A 20,201-nucleotide genomic window follows, 5' to 3' on the forward strand; every position below is an offset into this window, starting at 1 on the left:
CCACTTTCTTCTCCTAATAGCATTAGGTTGATATACTATTCTCTGCTCAGTCACTATAAACATACCCTGCTCCAACCAATGTGTTAACATCCGTTTTCTATAACCCCTTCTTTTAGTTTCACTTTCTATGTAGCACTGCATCACTATTCTGTTTTCTTCGCTGATCCACTTCCTCATCCTTACTCTATTGTCTGATGATGCTGTCTTAGGATAACAGTTGTGGTCAGTCTGCATCTTTACTGAACCACTACCTAGCGAGAGGCCTTCCCTTAAAGGTTTAACCTCATTTTTACTGTTACATTCATAGTTTATACGCAAAATCTTGTCTCTTATAAAATGAGGTAAGGTAACGTTCGTCACCATCATCATCACCACTATTTTTATTCGACATCTGATAGTTTCAAGTAACTTTCTATTGTATCACTTGCTCTACTTTTGTGCTGGTGAGATGTATACTTCATGTTTTTTGTCTTTAGGGAATATTGTATTGCATCAGTATGTTTTGTTATGGGTTTCATTTGAGTTTTCTGTTGTATTAGTTTTTGTACTGTGTGTTGCTTGTGCAGTGCAAGGTGTTGGGTATCAGACTTCTATGGCACATGTTGTGGGGGGTTTTCTTCCCTTTTTGGCGGTATCTAGTGTATGAGTTTATAATAATAATAATAACAATAATAATAATAATAATAATAATAATAATAATAATAATAATTTTATTATTATTATTATTATTATTCAGTAGTTTTATTTTTATAGCGTGCCTTCACTTCACTACCGAGCGCAGCTCTGTGTGCCTTGGGTATATGCTGTAATTTTTTGTGATGCTCTGATGGTTATTGTATGGAAAGTGTTCTGCGTAGGATGTGTGCAGTGCCTAGTAGTGCAATTTTCTGTATGTTATATGTGTTTGTAAGTCCTGGTGTTTTTGTTATGTATTTGTCTGAATATTTTTTTATCATGCCTAATGCACCTACTATGATAGGAATTGTTTCTGTTTTCAGATTCCACATTCTAGTTACCTCTATTTCCAGGTCTTTGTATTTTGAGAGTTTCTCCATTTCTTTTAGAGACACGTTGTCATCTGCCGGTATTGATACATCAATTAGAAAGCATTTTTTTTCTTCATGGTCTCTGACAACTATATCTGGTCTGTTGGCCTTAATTTCTCTGTCTGTGTGTATCGGCATATCCCAGAGTATGGTTGCTTTCTCGTTTTCTGTGACCTTTTCTGGTGTGTGCCTATACCATCTTTTTTCTGTTGTTATTCCATAATGTTGGCATAGCTTCCAATGTATGTAGGTTCCAACTCTGTCATGTCTGTGAATATATTCCTTCTTAGCCAGGACTGGGCAGCTAGAGATAATATGATTTATTGTTTCTTGTCCATCTCCACATATTCTGCAGTTACTTGTAATATTTCTTTTCATTACATGTTTTTGGTAATTTCTGGTGGGGAGGCTTTGGTCTTGTGCTGCAATTAAAAATCCCTCTGTTTCTGCTTTGAGTCCTGAGCTTCTCAACCATTGCTGGGATTTTTCTTTGTCTATTTCTTTTGCGTTTAGTTTAGTGCAGTATTTACCATGAAGGGGCTTTTCTTGCTATCGTTTTATCATGGTTCGTTGCTGTTCTATTTTTAGTTTGGATTTCATTTGTTTTATAGCTTTTGTTGTTTTTCTCTTCTTCTTCTTCTTCTTCATGTTTATTAGGTGGTATGATTTCTTGTTTGTATTTGTCAGCTTCCTTAAATACTGAGAACAGTTTTTGTTTTGCTCGTGTTTTGCCGCTATCTGGATCAGTTTTCCTTCCTTCTGAAGTAGATATTTTTGCAGTCCTATGGTGGTTATTTTATAGTAGTTTTCCAGCTGTATAAGGCCTCTACCACCTTCTATACGTTGTATATATAGTCTTTCTATGTCAGATTTTGGGTGATGCATCCTAGATCCTGTCATTATTTTCTTGTTTTCCTATCTATTTTGGTCAGTTCATTTCGTGTCCAGTTAAGGATATTGTAGCTGTAACTTATAACTGGGACAGCTAAAGTGTTGATACCTATTATCTTGTTTTTAGCATTGAGCTCTGTGTTTAGTATTGATCTAACTCGTCTATAATATTCTTTTTTTATTTTCTCTTTCATTTGTGTGTGTTGTGTCTTATCTAGTTCATGGATTCCTAAGTATTTGTAAGTTTGACTTTGGTCTAATTCTTTTATTTCATTGGTTTTATCTAGTGTGATGTTGTTACTCTTAACTAGTTTTCCTCTTTTCATGGTTACTTTGGCGCATTTTTCTAATCCAAATTTTATATCTATTTCTTTGGTAAATCCATGAACTGTCTTTAATAGTGTTTCCAGCTGTTTGTCATTTGCAGCGTATAGTTTTAGGTCATCCATATATAAAAGGTGGCTGATCGTTTTACCGTAACATTTATATCCGCATATTATTATTATTATTATTATTATTATTATTATTATTATTATTATTATTATTATTATTATTATTATTATTTTTATTATTATTATTAATTCGCCTGTCGCTAAGTTCTGAGATCAAATTACGCTGTGGTCGACTTTACCTTTCATCCTCTCGGGATCGATAGATTAAGTACACGTGAAACACTGTGGTCGGTGTAATTGGCTAGGCCCCTCCCCCAAAATTTCAGGTCTTGTGTCTTTAATAGAAAATATTATTATTATTATTATTATTATTATTATTATTATTATTATTATTATTATTATTATTATTATTATTATTATTTCATTATCATTATTATTATTATTATTATTATTATTATTATCATTATTATTATTATTATTATTATTATTATTATTATCATTATTATTATTATTATTATTGAGTGAGAGAGCAGTGCATGCCATCAAAGACACAGGGGTAAAATATACGAAGCCCAGTATAGCCATCATGACTACCCGTCTGATAAGGGTACACCAGGCACATGCATCACAACCATATGTGCGCGACATGGTGATCTCATATCAAGATAAACAGTACATGACCTTGCAGGTGGGGCCCAGTTAGAATTTTCTTCAGGTCGAGTAACCCATCCCACTCGAAAGGTCCCTGAATAAGGGTTGTTTAAGGATGTTGAACGAAACACTCATGTTTCCAGAGGTGAATTATTATTATTATTATTATTATTATTATTATTATTATTATTATTATTATTATTATTATTATTATTATTATTCTATGTTTGACTTTTGCTTTATATTTGTACAAGTTGGCTCCAAGTCTCACCCAGAGACCTCAAGAGACAACAGGGTTGGAAGTTCATGTTGTTGTTATGCCTAGTGTGCCATATATTTGGGGGGTGGGTGGAGGTGTTGTACTAATGAATGTCTAAAAAAAAAAGTTTTTTTTTTTTTTTAATTTTAAACCGAAAATTATGTTTGTTTTAAACCTTGAGATTACATAGAAAGTATTTTGCGTAGGATATGAGCAGTTCCCATGAGCACTATCTTTTGAATTTCTGCCATTTTTGGGTTTCCTGGTATCTGAGTTAGGTAGCTATCTGCCCCTTTTGCTATCATTCCCAGGGCACCTATGACAACAGGTATTGTTTTAGTCTTCAGCTTCCACATTTTGCTGATTTCTATTTCAAGATCTTTATATTTGCTCAGTTTTTGGTAGGTCCTGACAGATACGTTTATATCGATTGGGACAGTCATATCAATGAGGAGGCATGTTCTTTGTTTGAAGTCTTTCAATATGATGTCTGGCCTATTTGCATCTATCTTTCTGTCAGTTTGAATGGCGAAGTTCCAGAGGAGTGAGATGTGGTCATTTTCAAGCACTGGGGATGGTTTGTGTTCCCACCAGTTTTTTTCATGGGGCAAATCCAGGTTTTTACAGATTACCCAGTGAATATATTGTGCAGCTCTATCGTGCCTGTTGAGATACTCTGTAGGCGCTAGAAGACTGCACTTGGAGATCACATGGTCAATGGTTTCATTTTGTTGCTTGCATACACGACACGTTGGACTGCTTCTGATCTTTAATATGTTGGCCTGGTAGTTTCTTGTTGGTAGGCATTGATCTTGAGCTGCTATGATAAACCCCTCTGTTTCAGATTTTAAGCCAGAGGCCATTAGCCATTGATGGGTCAGGGCTTTGTCGATATCTGCATTATTCGCTCTCTTTGGGTATTTGCCATAGAGAGGTTTTTCTTGCCATTTATTATTCAGAATATCTAAGGCCGCAGTTTTGGCACGGGTTTTCATGCGCCTAGCTTTTTCTGTGCTTGTTTCTTGTATGTCTATCTCTAATTCCGAAATTGGTTGTATTCGGAATTCACTTAGATATTCCTTTGCCTGTTTTGTGACTGAGTATGATGCTTTCTTGTTTTCATGTTTCGAGACAAGTTTTAACATCCAGTCCTCAGGGTTTTTCAGGTAGGTGTCTAGGCCAATTGTAGCAATCTTCATTGTTATTGCCAGTTGTAAAAGTCCACCGCCTCCCTCTTTTCTTGGCAGATAAAGTCGTTCTGTATCTGCCTTAGGGTGGTGCATTCTATGCATTGTCAACAGTTTTCGTATATTTCTGTCAAGATTACATATTTCAGTAATTGACCAGTTAACGATACTGAAACTGTAAGTCACCACTGGTATGGCTAATGCATTGATCGCTTCGATCCTGTTTCTCGCATTCAGCTCTGTCTTGAGTATTGCTCTTACTCTGCGATAGCATTCTCTCCTGATCCTTTCCTTCATCTCTGAATGCCTTATTCCTTCTCCTTCAATTACCCCTAGATACTTGTAGTTCTCTGCTGGGTCTAATTCTCTTATGACATTCTGCTGGTCAAGGTTAACGTTAGATGTTTCTGTCATTTTTCCTTTGATAAAGGTAGCTTTTGCGCATTTATCGAGGCCAAATTGCATTCTGATGTCATCACTGAATTGTTTGACAATCGCTAGTAAGCCCTTGAGTTGTTGGTCATTTTTTGCAAAGAGCTTTAAATCATCCATGTAAATGAGATGATTTATATTTTTATCAAACATTTTATATCCGTACTGCGCGTCATTGAGCAGTTTTGAGAGAGGTATTAAGGCTAAACAGAAAAGGAGCGGTGATAGTGAGTCACCCTGGAAAATGCCACATGAAATTTTTACATCACCAGCATTTAGAGATTCATTGTCACTGTTCAAAGTTAGTGTGGTTCTCCATGATCTCATACTTACAGACAAAAAGTTTCGCAGAGCAGGTGCTATCTTATACCTTTCTAGGCATTTATTAATCCAGCTATGTGGTAGGCTATCAAAAGCCTTTTTATAGTCTATCCAGGCTATTGATAAGTTTTTGTGTCGTTTGTGACAATCTTCTAAGATCATCTTATTGATGAGTAGTTGATCTTTACAACCGTAGGATCCACGTTTACATCCTTTCTGTTCATTAGGGAATATGCTGCTGTCTGTCAAAAAACTATAGGTATATTCCGTCAGGACAGATGTTAGTGTTTTATACATAGTTGTTAAGCAGGTTATGGGTCTATAGTTTTTGGGTTCATTTGTTTCTTCACTTTTTGGAAGCAGGAATGTTAACCCATTAACTAGCCAAAGAGGCATCCTACTAGGGTGTTGCAAAACATCATTGTAAAGTTCTGCTAGCAGTTCATGGCTCTCTGGGAAGGCATTCAACCAAAAGTTAGGGATTTTATCCTTTCCTGGAGACTTCCATTTGCTTGACCTCCTGAGAGCAGATCTTATATCTTCTACGTTGACACCCTCCCACTTTTGCTCTTCTAAGGAGTCCAGTTCTTTAGATATTCTATCAATCCAGGGGGCCTTTTCGCTGTGTGTTTTTTCTTCTGCCCAAATTTTATTCCAAAATCCCTGCACTTCTTCTTTTGATGGTACAGACTTTACAGTAACTGTTGTTTTTCCTATCTTCCTGTAAAAATGTTGGGGTTATTTTTGAACATGTTGTTGTCCCTGTAGAATCTAATACGCTTTTCATACCTCGCTACGCGGGCAGCTTTAGCAGATACCTTTTGCTTGATGGTTTCTATGGTGGCATCAATATCAAGTATAGTTTTCATATTATATTTTTTCATTAGTTTTTGGGTTTTTGCAGGTTTGGTAGTCTTATGAACCTTAAGGTTTTTCAAATATTCAATGTCAGATCTAAATAGTTTAATTTGTTGTTGCAAACGCTCTTGCCAAGAAGGCTTTTTGTGGAAATGTTGCCGTTTTCTAATCTTTTCACCATATAGGATCGTTGAGATTTTCGCGGATGCATAGTATAGGTGGTTGAGATCTGTGATATCAACATCATTAGCTGAAATTATATCCTTAAGTGCAAGCCGGATTTTACCAATTATTTTCATGTTTTGGTTAGATTTGCGCATTTTAGGGAGTGTATCACGTTCATCCATACTGGTTTCTTTAATCCATTCAATCATGATTTGACTTTTTAGCTCATGTAGTTCTGTTGGGTCAATATTTGTGTGACTTTCTTTATCTATTTGATGTTCATCTGTCTTAGTGTTTATATTTGGTTCAGGGAGTATTTCACTTTGCCTATCACTTATACTAACTCTTTCAATCCTTACTTCGTTTGTATTAGCTCTGAGCTGGTCTATAATTATTTCCTCTGTATTATCTTCTTTAGCTGCAGCTTCGTTCATTCTATCCGTTACTGCTTGTTTAATTTGATCAATCTCTACTTCAGTCAGTAATTTTTTTTTTATAATGTTTCTTCTGACGTTGGCAAGTTTGTTACTGTCTATGTAGGGTCTTACTTCAGGGTGTTTCTGTCTCCAGTTTATGTAGGTTTGTATAGTGTTCGATTTATCTGTGGGGAAATATATGGCATGCTAGAAGGCTGCAAGGACTTCTTTATTATCTTCCCTAGTCCATTTTTCCTTCTTTTTCTTTTGAGTGTTTGGTGACGAGCATGGATGGCCATCTGTTGGAATATTCCAGTTGCGGGGTACGTCCCGCTCCTGTGTGTCGGGAAGATTTGATCCAGTAGCTGATTTTTCAATCAGACTTTGGTTCAATTTTCGGGTACGTGGTCTTTTGTAGTCCGCTCGTCGACCATCGCGGATTGTAGGTTGTTTTGTTGACATTGAAGCATGACGAGCTTCGACTCTTACATTAAGAGACGGATCTGTCAGTTTAGGATTTTCTGCACGTAAACATTGCTCGTAGTGCAGTTTCCTAAGGCTAGCAGATCTGTATTCGTCTGTATTTTTTTTGTTGATAGTTTTATCTCCGGGCATAGTTTTCCCTTCTTTTTATTTATTTATTCATTTATTTCTTTAAACTTATGAAAGGTTCACTCTCGCTGTATTAGTTCGAAAAAATGAGAATAAAATACGAGAAAAAAAATAATAATAAACAAATATAAAATAAGAATTATCATCATCACTGTCATCACTGTCATCACTGTCATCATCATCATCATCATCATCAATGACATTGTTTTATGTGTAGTCACAGCGGTAGCTTATTATTATTATTATTCTCACTATCACCATCACCACGGTGGAGTGGTCATGTTCTATAAATAGATTCATCAGATGGTGGACAAAGGACATTTTGGGTCAGGAAAAGGTCAAACCTGTTTACTAGTACCAGCGTTATCTTGAAAAGCAATCCAGCTATATATATATACCTATACACATATGTATATATATATGTATATTCACATACGCATATTCTCTGATATTCACTCTATGATTTTTTTTTTTGTTTAACAGTCATTTTCATAGCACTTTTTTGATGGCCCGATAACTGAAGTGATGTCGGCGTAGGTTTCCGCCCCGACATCCGAAACACGGAGTTTTATCATGGCTACCGAATAATTGTCACATATTATATTTACAGATATATATATAAAATTGTGATTCAGTTGAATTAGGTTACTTAAGTTGAAGCATCAAATCAGTCCGGTATTATCTAGAAAAAAGATAGTAATAGTGTAGGCTAGTACCGAAGTACTGAGAGCTAAATATGTCATTCCAGCACGTAAGGCACAAACTGGGTCAGCAGTTTAGATAAGCAGAAGCTGACAGGGAGGGTCGTCAACAACAGGTGGTGGGCGATTCTCAAAAGGGAGATTGGAATAATATCGATAGGTTTTAGCAAAGAAGTAGTGTTAGGAAAAATTTCAAAAGCGGAGAGCTTAGTAGCTAAACTAGATGAGGCTATTTGTAGTGCTATTGCACTACAAATAGTGTGCTAGCAGCTAGAAGGGCATTAGACTAGTTCTTCAACGCAAAACATGAAAGTTGCATTGTCAGAGCTAAGGCGCGTGCTCTAAGAAACGAAGAGATCAAAGCTGTTCGATGCGCCCGCGTGGCGGAACCGCAGCGTGGTAACAAGACCAAAATTCGGTCTTTGACGGACCGAGACAGACAGGAGCCGAGTGATTCTAGCAGATATGTGAGGCATTTCGCTAGCACTTTGCTCGGTAATCGTGGTGGAGCGGAGATGGTAGCAGACTTTAGTTCCTACTTCGACAGATTGCCGCGTCTCTCGACGGCCATCACTGAGTACTATGAAAGGCAAATAACTTCAGTCGAAATTCAGAAGGCCCTTGTCGGTTGCAGGAGGCACAAGTCAACAGGTTTAGATGGTCTGCCCTATGAACTTTACGTAAATATGCCAGACTTGTTCTCTGATCTTCTCGAAGGGCTCTTCTGCAACTGGCAGCAGAACGGGTGTATTCCGAGTTCTGTGAGCCGGGGTCTAGTGACGCTGATACGGAAAGACGAAAATAAGAGGAGCACATTAGTTAATTTCAACTCTACTTAACACAAAGTTTAATATTTTGGCCAAGGTATCAGCAAAGAGGTTTGACGCAAGAGAGCTGTTATGGCATATGCGGACTACATCATCGTCATGGTGTCGGAGACCTCAAAAATCAAGGTGGTTGGCACATCATTGGAGGAATATGAAAAGTTGACAGGAGTAAAACTTAACCCGTAAAAGTCGGTGGGCTTGCAACTCGGCACCTGGAGAGGCAAGTCCATGCCGGCCAACAGCGTCGTTGGGTGCTGGACGGACGGACCGGTAAAATTGCTTGCGTTTGGTTCGGACCAGACATCCAGGTGGATAAGCATTGGAAGGAAGTGACTCATAGAGTTGCCAGTCTCATCCAGAAATGGGCTGGGAGGAAGATATCACTGAAAGGTCGTGCGGATGTGGAGAATGCGCACATCGCGTTCGTCATCTACTACCGCTTGACCGTCGTGCGTTGCCCCCGATCGCGCCTCGCCAAGTTAGATCGCCTCCTCTTCAAATTCATGTGGAGCGGTCAGGTTTCATTGGTGAGGCGGCCCATCTGCTGCCAACACCCTCTAAGCATGCTATGGTTAATGATGCGCAGACATGCGTTGAGGCTGTGGCATCTCCAGATATTGTGCTTAAACGGTGAACAAGTGTGGTCGCCGTTTGTTAATCAGGCTTTTCAACAGCTCGTCTCCTTGACTGAGTTGCAGTTCTGGGTCATGAAGAAACCGAGGAGGGGTGACTGGTATCTGGAATGTTGCCAGGCACTCACTACCCTCTACCAGGCGAGCAATGCGATCTGTGAAACATCCACTCTTGAGCACTATAGAGGGTTAGTGAAGGGAAAGAGTGATGGCGCATTTGAAGAGACGCTAGGCGTTGGCGAAATCCAAATAACCAGTCTGTTCTGGAGGACTTTCGAACCGGGGACAATGGATAACTTCCAGAAATACCTAGCTTGGTACTGCTACCGTTGGGCACTGCCGGTTTGAGATAAACTCTAGAGGCACGGAAGTGCTGTCAGACGGACCTTCCCGAGATGCACGCAGAGCACGAAACGTTTCTGCATGCACTCGTCCAGTGTCCTTGTATTACTGACTAGTGGAGTTATGTTGAACAGCTGTTATCACGTGATGGACGGATCCGGCTATCGGCCGAGTTCATACTGGTGATCGATCCGCCGCTTTCCATCGGCCCAGAAAGGCAGGCAATTTTCCTCTGTCTGATAGCAGTAGCGAAAGAGGGTGTATGGAGGACCAGGTTGAAAGGACTGAAGACAAACACTTTTCTCTTAGGCCAATCACACATCAAGTTTTTCAAATTTCATTTGGAAAGGAAGATGAGAGTGGAGGGAGAAGTGCTGCCTCCCAGTACATTTGCTAAAAGGTGGGTGAATGTAGCGAAAATGGCACGTGTGAGTGAGCCTACTCTAATAATTCTAGTGAATTTGAGAAGGAGAAGAGTGCTCTTCCCAGATGCCCTCGAAGTGTCGAGTGATTCAGGATTGGTGGGGTACCTGGGCCAACTCTAGGTGGTTACCCCCTCCCATTGGGGATCTTTCATTGTTATATTCTTTTGCTGGATATCATTGTTATTGTTTTATTTGTGTACTCGTTGTTTTGTGTAAAATCCCCACTGTTCATGTCTACTGTATCGTCCCATAAATGTCGCCCCTTGCGGCTAATAAATGAAATAGACGGTTAGTGAAGGGAAAGAACGGTTAGTGATGGCACATTTGGAGAGACGTTCGGCGTTGACGAAATCCAAATAACCAGTCTGTTCAAGAGGACTTTCGAACCGGGGACAATAGATAACTTCCAGAAATACCTAGCTTGGCATTGCTACCGTTGGGCACTGCCGGTTTGAGATAAGCTCAAGAGGCACAGAAGTGCCGTCAGACGGACCTGCCCGAGATGCATCGTCCCATTATTATTATTATTATTATTATTATTATTATTATTATTATTATTATTATTATTATTATTATTATTATTCTATGTTTGACTTTTGCTTTACATTTGTACAAGTTGGCTCGAAGTCTCTCCCAGAGACCTCAAGAGACAACAAGCTGGAAGTTCATGTGTGTGCTATGCCTAGTGTGCCATGTATTTGGTTTTGTACTTAGTGTTGTACTAGTGAATGTCTAAAAAACCATACGAAAATTATGTTTGTTTTAAAACTTGAGATTACATACAAAGTATTTTGCGTAGGATATGAGCAGTTCCCATGAGCACTATCTTTTGAATTTCTGCCATTTTTGGGTTTCTTGGTATCTGAGCTAGGTAGTAATCATCTCCTTTTGCTATAATTCCCAGGGCACTTATGACAACAAGTATTGTTTTAGTCTTCAGCTTCCACATTTTGCTGATTTCTATTTCCAGATCTTTATATTTGCTCAGTTTCTGGTAGGTCTTGACAGATACGTTTATATCGATTGGGACAGTATTATCAATGCGGAGGCATGTTTTCTGTCAGTTTAAATGGTGAAGTTCCAGAGGAGTGAGATGTGGTCATTTTCAAGCACTGGAGGTGGTTTGTGTTCCCACCAGTGCAAGAAGACTGCACTTGGAGACAACATGATCAATGGTTTCATTTTGTTGTTGACATACACATGTTGGACTACTGCCGTTCTTTAATATGTTGGCCTATTATTATCATTATTATTATTATTATTATTATTTCTATGTTTGACTTTTGCTTTATATTTGTACAAGTTGGCTCCAAGTCTCACCCAGAGACCTCAAGAGACAACAGGGTTGGAAGTTCATGTTGTTGTTATGCCTAGTGAGCCATATATTTGGGGGGTGGGGATGTTGTACTAATGAATGTCAAAAAAAAAAAATTTTTTTTTTTTTTTTTTTTTTTTAAACCGAAAATTATGGTTGTTTTAAACCTTGAGGTTACATAGAGAGTATTTTGCGTAGGATATGAGCAGTTGACATACACATGTTGGACTACTGCCGTTCTTTAATATGTGGCCTATTATTATCATTATTATTATTATTATTATTATTATTCTATGTTTGACTTTGCTTTATTTGTACAAGTTGGCTCCAAGTCTCACCCAGAGACCTCAAGAGACAACAGGGTTGGAAGTTCATGTTGTTTGATTATGCTAGTGAGCCATTATATTGGGGGGTGGGGATGTTGTACGAATGAATGTCAAAAAAACAAAATTTTTTTTTTTTTTTTTTAACGAAAATTATGTTGTCTTTAAACATGAGGTTACATAGAGAGTATTTTGCGTAGGATATGAGCAGTTCCCTGAGCACTATCTTTGAACTTTTGCCATTTCTGGGTTTCCTTGGTATCTGAGTTAGGTAGCTATCAGCCCCTTTTGCTATCATTCCCAGGGCACTATGACAACGGTATTGTTTAGCTTCAGATTCCACATTTTGCTGATTTCTATTTCAAGATCTTTATATTGCTCAGTTTTTGGTAGGTCCTGACAGATACGTTTATACGATTGGGACAGTCATATCAATGAGGAGGCATGTTCTTTGTTTGAAGTCTTTCAATATGATGTTGGCCTATTTGCATCTATCTTCCTGTCAGTTTGAATGGTGAAGTTCCAGAGGAGTGAGATGTGGTCATTTTCAAGCACTGGGGGTGGTTGTGTTCCCACCAGTTTTTTCATGGGGCAAATCCAGGTTTTTACAGATTACCCAGTGAATATATTGTGCAGCTCTATCGTGCCTGTTGAGATACTCTGTAGGGCGCTAGAAGACTGCACTTGGAGATCACATGGTCAATGGTTTCATTTGTTGCTTGCATTACACGATACGTTGGACTGCTTCTGATCTTTAATAGTTGGCCTGGTAGTCTTGTTGGTAGGCATTGATCTTGAGCTGCTATGATAAACCCTCTGTTTCAGATTTAAGCCAGAGGCCATTAGCCATTGATGGGTCAGGGTTGTCGATATCTGCATTATTCGCCTCTTTGGGTATTTGCCATAGAGAGGTTTTTCTTGCCATTTATTATTCAGATATCTAAGGCCGCAGTTTTGGCACGGGTTTTCATGCGCCTAGCTTTTTCGGTGTGTTTCTTGTATGTCTATCTCTAATTCCGAAATTGGTTGTATTCGGAATTCACTTAGATATTCCTTTGCCTGTTTTGTGACTGAGTATGATGCTTTCTTGTTTCATGTTTGAGACAAGTTTCAACATCCAGTCCTCAGAGTTTTTCAGGTAGTGTTCTAGGCCAATTGTAGCAATCTTCATTGTTATTGCCAGTTGCAAAAGGACCACGGCCTCCCTCTTTCTTGGCAGATAGACCCGTTCTGTATCTGCCTTAGGGTGGTGCATTCTATGCATTGTCAACAGTTTCCTTATTTTTCTGTCGAGCTGACTATTTCAGTAATTGACCAGTTAACATATTGAAACTGTAAGTCACACTGGTATAGCTAATGCATTGATTGATTCGATCCTGTTCTTGCATTCAGCTCTGTCTTGAGTATTGCTCTCACTCTTCGATAGCATTCTCTCCTGATCCTTTCTTCATCTCTGAATGCCTTATTCCGTTCCCTTCAATTACCCCTAGGTACTTGTAGCTCTCCGCTGGGTCTAGTTCTTTTATGACATTCTGTTGGTCAAGGTTAACGTTAGATGTTTCTGTCATTTTTCTTTGATAAAGGTAGCCTTTGCACATTTATCGAGGCCGATTGCATTCTGATGTCGTCACTGAATTGTTTGACTATCGCTAGTAGCCCTTGAGTTGTTGATCATTTTTTGCAAAAAGCTTTAAATCATCCATGTAAACGAGATGATTTATATTTTTATCAACCATTTTATACCCTACTGCGCGTCATTGAGCAGCTTGAGAGAGGTGGTATTAAGGATAAACAAAAGAGGAGTGGTGACCAGTGAGTCACCCTGGAAAATGCCACACGAAATTTGTTACATCACCAGCATTTAGGGATTCACTGTCACTGTTCACGAGTTAGTGTGGTTCTCCATGATCTCATACTTACAGTCAAGAAGTTTCGCAGAGAGTTGGTGCTATCTTATACATTTCAAGGCATTTCCTAATCCAGCTATGTGGTAGGCTATCAAAGCCTTTTATAGTCTATCCAGGGCTATGATAAGTTTTTGTGTCGTTGTGACAATCTTCTAAGATCATCTTATTCATGAGTAGTTGGTCTTTACAGCCGTAGGATCCACGTTTACATCCTTTCTGTTCATTAGGGAATATGCTGCTGTTCTGTTAAAAAACTATAGGTATATTCTGTCAGGACAGATGTTAGTGTTTTGTACATAGTTGTTAAGCAGGTTATGGGTCTATAGGTTTTTTGGTTCATTTGTTTCTTCACTTTTTGGAAGCAGGAATGTAACCCATTAACTAGCAAGGAGGCATCCTACTAGGGTGTTGCAAAACATCATTGTACAGTTCTGTTAGCAATCATGGCTCTCTGGGAAGGCATTCAGCCAGAAGTTAGGAATTTATCCTTTCCTGGAGACTTCCATTGCTGACCTCCGAGAGCAGATCTTATATCTTCTACGTTGACACCTCCCACTTTTGCTCTTCGAAGGGTCCAGTTCTGTAGATATTCGTCAATCCAGGGGCCTTTTCGTTGTGTGTTTTTTCTTCTGCCCAGATTTTATTCCAAAATCTCTGCATTCTTCTTTTGATGGTACAGACCCTGCAGTAAACGCTGTTTTTCCTATCTTCTGTAAAAATTCTTGGTGTTTATTTGAACATGTTGTTGTCCTTGAAAAATCTAACACGCTTTCATACCTCGCTATGCGGGCAGCTTTGGCAAATACCTTTTGTTTGATGGGTTCTATGGTGGCATCAATATCAAGTATAGTTTTCATATTGTATTTTTTCAGTAATTTTGGGTTTTTGTAGGTTTGGTTAGTCTTGTGAGCCTTAAGTGTTTTCAAATATTCAATGTCAGATCTAAATACTTAATTGTTGTTGCAGACGCTCTTGCCAAGAAGGCTTTTTGTGGGACTGTTGCCGTTTTCTAATCTTTACACCACATAGGATCGTTGAGATTTTCGCGGATGCATAGTATAGGTGGTGAGGTTGTGTGATATCAACATCATTAACTGAAATTATATCCTTAAGTGCAAGCCGGATTTTACCCAATTATTTTCATGTTTTGGTTAGAGTTGCGGATTTTAGGAAGTGTATCACGCTCATCCATGCTGGTTCTTTAATTTTCAGCCATCAATCATGATTGATTTTTTAGCTCATTGTAGTTTGTTGGGTCAATATTTGTGTGACTTTCTTTATATTTGATGCTCATCTGTCTTAGTGTTATGATTGGTTCAGCGTATTTCACTTTGGCATATCACTTATATAACTCTTTCAATCCTCTCTTGTTTTATCCGCCTGGGCTGGTCTATAATCATTTTCCTCTTGTATTATCTTCTCTAGCTGCAGCTTCGTTCATTTTATCCGATATTGCTTGTCTAACCTGATCAATCTTACTTCAGTCAGTAATTTCTTTTTATTAATGTTTCTTAACATTGGCAAGCTTGTACTGTCTATGTAGGGTCTTCTTCAGGGTGTTTCTGTCTCTAGTTTAAGTATGCTTGTACAGTGCTAGACTATCTGTGGGGAAATATATGGCATGGTAGAAGGCCTCAAGAACTCTTTATCTATCTCCCTAGACCATTTTTCCTTCTTTTTCTTTTGATTATTTGGTGATGAGCATGGATGGCCATCTGTTGGAATATTCGGTGTGGGGTTCGTCCAGCTCCTGTGTGTTGGGAAGATTTGATCCAGTAACTGATTTTTCAATCAGGATTGGTTCAATTTTCGGGTACGTGGTCTTTTGTAATCCGCGCAATGGACAATGCGGTTTATTGTTTGATTTGTTGACCTTGAAGCATGACGAGCATCCATTCTTATATTAGGAGATGGATCTGTCATTTAGGGTTCACTACAAGTAAGCATTGCTCATAGCGCCGTTCTTAAGACTAGCAGATCTATATTCGTCTGTATTTTTTTTGTTGATAGTTTTATCTCCGGACATTTTTTTTTTTTTCTTTCCTCCTCTTCCTTTCTTCAAGGCTTACTGTGTTGTATTAGTTCGAAATAATGAGAATAAAATACGGAGAAGGAAACGAAAAGAAAGGGAAAAAGACGGGATCTGTCAGTTATTATTGTTATTACTATCATCTTCACCACCATCACCATCATCATCTTCAATGTGTAGCCACAGCCACCATCAACACTCCATTGTGTTGGAGAATGGGTGGTTAAAGAATTCATGTTCTTTGGGTCTATAAATAGCCACGGTAGATGGTGGAGACAAAGGACGTTAATGGTCAGTAAAAGGTCAAACCTGTTTACGTTTATTTATTTATTTTTTCGTTCTCTTTTCTTCTTCACCACATGCATATGTATATGTATATATTAAGGTATGTAGAAAAATACAACATGGACAAGAACGTATAACTCATAGAAGACGATACAATAAACCACACATATTATCTGATGTTTTCGTCGAAGATTTTTTTTTTCTTTTTTTTAAATAACTTTCTGAGTTCAATGTTATGTATATATTTTTAAATTTCTGAATTCAGTTGTATGTATATAGTAGTAGGTGCTTAATTCCATAACTTTTTATCGTGCATTTAATTGTGTTGTTACAATAGAAGGTAATTTAAAAGGCAATTTACACATTCTTATAGTCATGAGAGACGACTAAATGTAAATGTTCACACAGAATTGGAGATATGTATGTTTCTAATTTTTCTTGTTAGGTGTACGTTTGTATGAGCTGTAGATATGTAAGTTTTTTTTTTACTTATTTTGAGGGTAATTCAAATTACTTACAGAAAACAGTAGATCTTCCAGTTTTCTACAGTTGACCTGCTGGGTTCGCTGTTGCCAGTTCAGAGCATCGTAAAAATACGTCCATCCTCTGTCACGTCCAGCCGCCTTCTTACGTCCAGCCTTATTATTATTATTATTATTATTATTATTATTATTATTATTATTATTATTATTTTATTATTATTATTATTATTATTATTATTATTAATATTATTATTATTATTATTATTATTATTATTATTATTATTATTATTATTATTATTATTATTATTATTAAGGTGGTGAGATGGCAGAAATACTTAGCGTTATTTCGCCAGCCGTTACGTTCTGTGTTCAAATTCCGTCATCATCATTATATAAGGTGGCAAGACAAAGTGCTTCGCGGTATTTCTTTCGACTTAACGTTCAAATATCGCCGAGATCAAATTTATCTTTCATCCTTTCGGGGTCGTTGACATGAGTGTCTGTTGACTACTGGGATCGGTGTAATCGACTATCCCGCCCCACTACTCCAACCACCAAAATTCAGGCCTTTCGCCTATAGCAGTAAGGTTATTATTATTATTATTATTATTATTATTATTATTATTATTATTATTATATTATTATCATTATTATTATCATTATTATTATTATTATTATTATTATTATTATTATTATTATTATTATTATTATTATTATTATTAGACAGAATTATTAGTACTTAGACCAAAATGCTCAGTGACATTTCTTCCGGCTCTTTATGTTCAAAATGCTGCCAAAGTCAACTTTGCCTTTCATCTTTTTGGGGGTCGATAAATTAAAAATCAAATAATTGATGTAATCAACTCCCCCGCCCCTAAAGCTTACTGTCCTTGTTCCAAAATTAGAAGCCTGCTATTATCATAATTCATTTGCATAATTTGCTGTCTTATCTGGGTCGATGCTGAAACCGGACTATGACGTGAATACACATATCTTGACTCTGTATATCTAAATTGTGAATGTATTAGTGAATAAAGACACGTGGTATAGTGGTTAGGATTTCACATCCACGCTCATAAGCTCGTATTTTCGATTTCCAAACCGGCAGTGACTTGTGTTCGTGAGCAAAACATTTCATTTCACGTTGCTTCAGTTCACTCAGCTGCACAGCTGTAAATTGGCAAACTTGTGATTGATTGGTGCTCCATTCAGGCGAAATGTTGGCCAGCCTGCCAAGCTAAAATAGTGGTATCATTTGAAAATTAATACACAACTAATCGCATTGTGACCAGCGCTATCTAGCAATATCCGAGACTCTGGTCGATACCGTGATATATATATATATATACGCGCATGCTGAAAAAACTTTGATAAAAAACTTTCGAACAAAGATGTCACAGAAAAAGGAATATGATCTTGATGGTCTCTGTGTTGATTTGAAACAATTTGGTAAATATCAAATTCTTCAAACATTACTAATAATGTGGCCTGCGATGGTGGAAAGTTTTTCTTTGCTACAAATCGTCTTCCTGGGTAAGTAGTGATTTATAAGACTTGTTTATTTGAATTTAGCATTTAATTTTGATGTCAGAAATATTTTGTTCAAGAAGGGTGATCATTTGTGGTTGAGGCAGCTGATAGCAGAGCTGTTCTTGTTTTGCCACAATTCAGCCTTTTCCAGGTATGCTCAATGATGTTCCATCCATGGACTTCCTTTTGTGTTTTTATAATAATATATTTAATATTGGGTTTTGCAACCTGTTGCTTCTTATTCTTGTGTGGTCTTTGTAACCGACAGAATGATCTCTCTTAAATCAATGTCGAATTTACACTTCGTTCTGTAGAAATCAGTTAAATAATCATAGGTAAGGTACTGTCCAGATATTTGTAGTTTTCCCCGCAGAAATATTACGTTTTCCTTTGCATCATTTTTCTAACTAGTAGTTGCTCAAAACATCCTCATACTTCCTTTCTTCTCGCCCCTACCGCTATGCTCTAGGGTTACAACATTGTTAGTGGCACAATGGCCTCGTAGAAACAAGTTGAAGCAGCCGGTATTTTGATAGGCTATTGGGCGGTAATTTTTAGATACGGTTGTTTGGTTATTTTGTGGGATGAGAAGGGTGGTGGTACTTGGAAGCCATTTGGATGTGTTTAACGTGCCCTTAATACTCTTCTCCAAAGGTCGTATTGAATCTCGCCGATAGAAGTTGAGATTTTTTTAAAAATCAATATCCTGAAATAAATCCCGGGCCTGAGAATTTCCTATTTGGTATCCTTCACGCAATTGTTTCTAACACTGCACTGTCGATTTCGAACAGTTTTTGTTTAACATGTTTGCAGTATCCCTGTTCTAATTCTTCAATCCATTCAGTTTTTTCCGTTGAGTTCATCATTCTTTTCCCAAATTGATTCCAGTAACTTCTCACTTGTTCTGTTGATGGGATGTTTCTTACCGATATATTATTTTGTTGAAATTACGATAGACTGATTTGGGGTCTCGAACAACCTATTCGGTTTTCTTTTTATAATCTGCAGAATTTATACTTCAGTTTCTCAGCTGTTGCTGTTAGTTCTTGTTTTGGCTGATGGAGTTTGGAATTTAAGGTTTTAGCTTTTGAGCCACCAGTCTGCTTTCCTAGTTTATCTTTTAACTGTTCCTGGTGTTTCATGATTTTGTTGATCGTGTTGCACTTCATAACTACGGCAAACTGCGAGACAACTAGGCACTGAATGTTTACCTTTGCCTTTATTGTGCAGCCCCCGCCCCTTGTGGTAAGCAAGCAATCTTATTGCTGACACGTGGTTTCTGATTCAATATACATTAGATAGTTATTTCATTTATTTCTTCCCGTTCTATTTTAGAAGGCTCTTTTATGTCCATTTTAAAAGGTCCGTTTCTAGAGTTAATGTCTTGAACCTGCCGCAGTATATTTTCCTGCCCCACTTTCAGAGAATTAAATATATTTTGAAACTCCTTGCTCGAGAAAGTTATATGACTGCTTTTGTTTTCTAGCAGTTAAACTATTTCGCTGAGACTGAACAATGCTGTTGGTGGCGATAAGGGATGTTGTTGCTGTTGCATGTTCTCTGAATGTCTGTTGCGGGAGAAGCAGGTTGATTACTATTATTGTCCAGCCTAACCCTTCACCGTTGATGTTACTATTGTTGTTTTTTTTAATAATAATATTAGTAATAATAATAATAACAACAACAAAAATAATTATACAAATAAAAATAATAACTGTACCCATAAACGAATTAGTCTACACCTTTTACATAAAAATATAGTGGTATAACCCTTCACAAGCTACAAATATCGTTTCGCATCTAGCAAGAAAATGTTTCAAGATATTAAGAAAGCACTTTCCGCCTTCTAGTAGATATAACAAACACATTAAAATCGCTTTTGCTACCCCAACTAATCTAACTGATTACATTGCAGTTGGTAATCGTTTCAGAGTTAATAAAAAATATCCCGGTATCAGTAATAGCATTAAATGGCGGCGAGCTGGCAGAAACGTTAGCATGCCGGACGAAATGCGTAGCCGTATTTCGTCTACCGTTACGTTTTGAGTTCAAATTCCGCCGAGGTCGACTTTGCCTTTCATCCTTTCGGGGTCGATGAATTAAGTACCAGTTACGACTGCGGTCGATGTAATCGACTTAATCCGTTTGTCTGTCCTTGTTTATCCTCTCTGTG

The 20,201-nt window shown here is 37.7% G+C and overlaps 1 protein-coding gene across 2 annotated transcripts in view; it reads left to right on the forward strand.

The window, feature by feature from the left end:
- Positions 1-17,531: 17,531 nt before the first annotated feature.
- LOC118760859 (organic cation transporter-like protein) overlaps positions 17,532-20,201 on the forward strand; it is a 47,999-nt gene continuing 45,329 nt past the window's right edge. For both annotated transcript variants that reach the window (XM_036507483.1, XM_036507484.1), the window contains exon 1: positions 17,532-18,031. In XM_036507483.1, coding sequence (XP_036363376.1) covers positions 17,890-18,031 — 142 coding nt within the window. In that variant the 5' untranslated portion in view covers positions 17,532-17,889. The remainder of the gene's footprint in view (positions 18,032-20,201) is intronic.

This window comes from Octopus sinensis, linkage group LG11 (assembly GCF_006345805.1).
Source record: "Octopus sinensis linkage group LG11, ASM634580v1, whole genome shotgun sequence".
NCBI lineage: Eukaryota > Metazoa > Mollusca > Cephalopoda > Octopoda > Octopodidae > Octopus > Octopus sinensis.